This window comes from Nicotiana tomentosiformis, chromosome 7, assembly GCF_000390325.3.
Source record: "Nicotiana tomentosiformis chromosome 7, ASM39032v3, whole genome shotgun sequence".
NCBI classification, from domain to species: domain Eukaryota; kingdom Viridiplantae; phylum Streptophyta; class Magnoliopsida; order Solanales; family Solanaceae; genus Nicotiana; species Nicotiana tomentosiformis.
The window spans coordinates 45688022-45692054 of NC_090818.1; the positions used below are offsets into that span (position 1 = coordinate 45688022).

The 4033-nt window shown below is 38.8% G+C and overlaps 1 protein-coding gene across 1 annotated transcript; it reads right to left on the reverse strand.

Annotated features, from left to right (window-relative positions):
* Positions 1-1649: 1649 nt before the first annotated feature.
* Positions 1650-3604, reverse strand: LOC104103636 (uncharacterized). The gene is made up of 4 exons (XM_070180255.1): positions 3320-3604; positions 3043-3235; positions 2436-2922; positions 1650-2352 (listed from the first exon to the last, which is right to left on the reverse strand). Exons 1-4 carry the CDS (start codon positions 3602-3604, stop codon positions 1650-1652), a joined length of 1668 nt encoding a protein of 555 aa, XP_070036356.1.
* Positions 3605-4033: the final 429 nt, after the last annotated feature.

A 4033-nucleotide genomic window follows, 5' to 3' on the forward strand; every position in this document is an offset into this window, starting at 1 on the left:
AATCATTGGCTTGTTTGAGACCATATAAGGATTTGTTCAACTTGCACACTAAACCTGGAGAGTTGATCTCTAATCCTGGTGGCATTTGCATATATACTTCCTCACGTAGATCTCCATGAAGGAACGCATTGTTCACATCCAACTAAAAAATGTGCCACTGCAGTAGCTATAAGTGCTCTCACTGTTGTCATTTTCACCACAGGACTGAAGGTTTCTGTGTAGTCTATGACAGGCTGTTGAGTATATCCTTTTACTACTAGCATAGCTTTGAACCTCTCTACTGTTACATCAACTTTGTGTTTGATATTGTATACCCACCTGCAGCCAGTGGCCTGCTTCCCACTTGGCAGGGGCACTACATCCCAGGTATGGTTTGCATGTAGGGCTTCAAACTCATGTGTCATTGCTGCTTGCCAAGCAGGATTAAGGGTAGCTTCCTCATATGAAAATGGTTCAAAATCATTGCAGAAATTCATTACAAACAACTGACTATCATGGATTAAAGAATCAGTAGAAATATGACTATTTAAGGAAAACAAAGCATTAAAGGAGGTGGAAGTGGATAGTGGATCGGTGGGTAGAGAAGTAGATGTTGGTTTCAAGTGAGGTATGAAATAGACATAGTCCTGCAGATGAGCAGGTAATTTGTGTTTTCTGCCAGACCTTCTGGGCTCTAAGACAGGGGAATCATTTTGTGGAATGGGATCAAATAGATTTTGTGGAAGGATCTCAGGAGAATAAGGGTGTGGCTCTGGAAAAGAAGATGTAGAGTGATCAGGTGAAGAATGATCATGTGCTACTCTAGGGTTGTTTGGACTTGGTGAATTACCTACTGTGGGATGAGATGTAACAGTGTGTAAATCAGAGATGAAAGGTGGTAGAGTTGAGGGAAAAGAACCTGCAACAGGTGACACATCAAAAGGAAATACATTCTCATGGAAGATTACATCTCTGGATATGTGAGTCTTTTTGGTTTGCAGGTTCAGTACCTTGTATCCCTTGGTTTCAAAAGTATACCCAACAAAGACATGGGGCATAGTTCTGAGATCAAATTTGTCCCTACGTATTCTTGGTATAGTGGGGAAACACATACACCCAAAATTTTTCAAATGGGAATAGTTTGGTTTCTTTTTGTATAGGAGTTCAAAAGGGCATTTGTTCTTGAGGTATGTGGTAGGTAGTCTGTGGTAAGTAGTTGTTAAGATGAATTCACCACAATATCTTACAGGTAACTTTGATTGAAATAAAAGTGTCCTGGATGTCTCAAGAAGGTACCTATGTTTTCTCTCAACCACACCATTTTGTTGTGGTGTGTATGAACAAGTTCTCTGGTAAACAATGCCTTGGGTCTGAAAGAAAGAATTTGCTTCTGTACTGGTGAATTCCAAACCATTATCTGGCCTTATTAACTTAATGGTTAGGTGAAATTGGGTTTAAACAAAGGAAATGAAGGCTTTAAGAATCTGCAAGGCATTGTTTTTACTAGACAAAAGATGAGTCCATGTGGACCTTCTATGATCATCTACCATAGTTAAGAAGTACGTGTAATTATCATGTGTGGGGACATGATAGGGTCCCCACAGATCAACATGCAAAAGGTCAAAAATTTGTTTGGTGCTGCTGGCTTTTTTAGGAAAAGGTAGTTTAGTCTATCTATCCATGAGGCATATAGAACATAGAAAAGGTTGTCTAGCAGAAAAAGTAGCAGGGATAATGGTAATGCTTCTAATTTTGGCAATGGGAACATGGCCTAATCTATTGTGCAACAATACATTGACATCACTTTTATGAGACAAGGAGGAATCATAGTTAGGTGTTTTATTGCAAATGGAATTATTTATACTTGAAAAGGAATGACTCTGTGAAGTACTGTGATCACAGACACTAGATGAAGATTTTTGCAAGCTATGTACATCACAAGCATGACACGAGGCAGGAAACAAAGATGAAACAGATGTAGAAACAGGATTAGCACTCTTCAAACAGAGGGAGCACAAGGGATATAACCCATCCCCGATCTTACCAATCTCTAGAGGCCTCTTTATTGAAGGGGTCTGCAGTAGATAACAAGTATCAGTAAAGGCTATCAAGAATTTAAGTTGTACAGTTAAAGAAGATACAGAGAGGAGATTAAATTTGAAGGAAGGAACAAACATGACTTTGTGTAGAGTAATCTGGGGAGCAAGGTACACACTACCAATCTTTGTTACTTTGACTCTATATCCATTTGGGAGAGTGACTAACAAGGGATATGGTAAGATCCTAATATCAACTAATGAAATCTTATTAAAAGTCATATGATTTGAAGCTCCTGAATCTAAAATCCATGTATCAGTCCAAGTTCTGAAACATCTACAAGATAATTTGCCAAAATCAATAGAGGATGTGCAAGTTATCATACCTGCAAAATTCATAGCTCCTGCAGCAAGGTTTACTGATCCAGCTCCATAGTTTGTGTTATGTGAACTCTCTCCTCCACCGCTGGTATTAAATGCTGGAGAATACTAAGTAACTGACCATATTGTTCCTTGGATAGATTTAGGTTCTGACTTTCATCTTTGGGTCCAAACTCCTCAATTTTGGCAGACATCTCATCAGGCAAATTGGAGTGTGCATTGGCCACAACTCTTTTGTTCTTATTGTACTTGAGGTTTTGATTGTTGCTTGAAGTCTGAGGATAACCATGAAGCTTAAAACACTTGTCCTTAGTGTGTCCTGGGCGTTTACAGTAGTCATAAAAAGGCCTTGACCTATTGGTATTTGGAAAATTGGCATTGGGAGTGTAATTGGTTATGAAATTGTTGTTCCTGAAATTGTTGGCATTTCCTGAGGCATTGGCATGAAGGGAAATAGACTCTGTTACCATATGATTTGGAGATATCATTTCTTGTTGCTTTTCATCCTGGATGAGTAAGGAAAAAGCTTGTGCCATCAAAAGAAGAGGATTTATCATGAGAATGCTACCTCTCACTGCTGTGTAAACCTCATTAAGTCCCACGAGGAACTAAATTAATCTCCTATCCTGCTCAGCCTTATGCATACTTTCCTTAACACCACAGGTACACTGGCAGCTACACTGTGTTTTTGCACTCAGAGTACTCAGTTCTTCCCAGAGTTTCTTCAATTGAGTGTAGTAACCAATGATGTCTAGAACTCCCTGAGACAGGTCATTGATTTCCTTTTGAATTTGATACAATCTCACACCATTAGTTTGCTCATATCGATCTTCCAATTCCTTCCATAATTCAACAGCATCACTAGCATATTCCACACTATCCGCTATCTTCTTTGAGAGTGAATTCAAACTCTACGAGGTCACCATATCATCATACTGTTCCCATTGCCAAAACTTGGGAGATTGAGGATCAGGACGTTTACATTCTCCACTAATAAAACCAGTTTTATTTTTAACAGAAAGACCACGCAAAATTGCACGTCTCCAAGACCTATATCCAATTCCACTGAAGTCCACACTAACTAGCATAGCTCGAGGATTGTCCGATAGGTGTAAGTAGAGAGGATCACTGGGATCCAACATAGAATTGATAACAGTTTCGACATTTGTGGTAGCATCAGTTGCATCGGTTTGATCGACAATAACCATATTGAAACTCGAAGAGATATAGAGTAAAAATAAGAGTAGAGTTTGGGAAAATAAAATTGAAGATGAGATGAAGCTTACACCATACAGATCGATCGAGAGTTAGGGGAGATCGAAAAACACTGCTCAAATTATTTGAGCTAGGAGATGTTAGGAACGATCAAAACGGAAGTTCCTCTGCTCTGATACCATCTCGATTAGAAGCTCCATTAATGAACTCCAGAAGCTTCGCATGAGCAGAGAGAGAAAGGGACTTGAATCTCAAAATATGAGAGAATGAAATATTGTATATATGATATCCCAAAGGGATTGTATATATACACGTGGAACAAACTTCAACTACTTTGACAGCTAAGCTACAACTAGGCTATTGTTAACTAATTAACTAATTGATTAACAAACTAAACTAGCTAAACTACTCGAAAGTATACA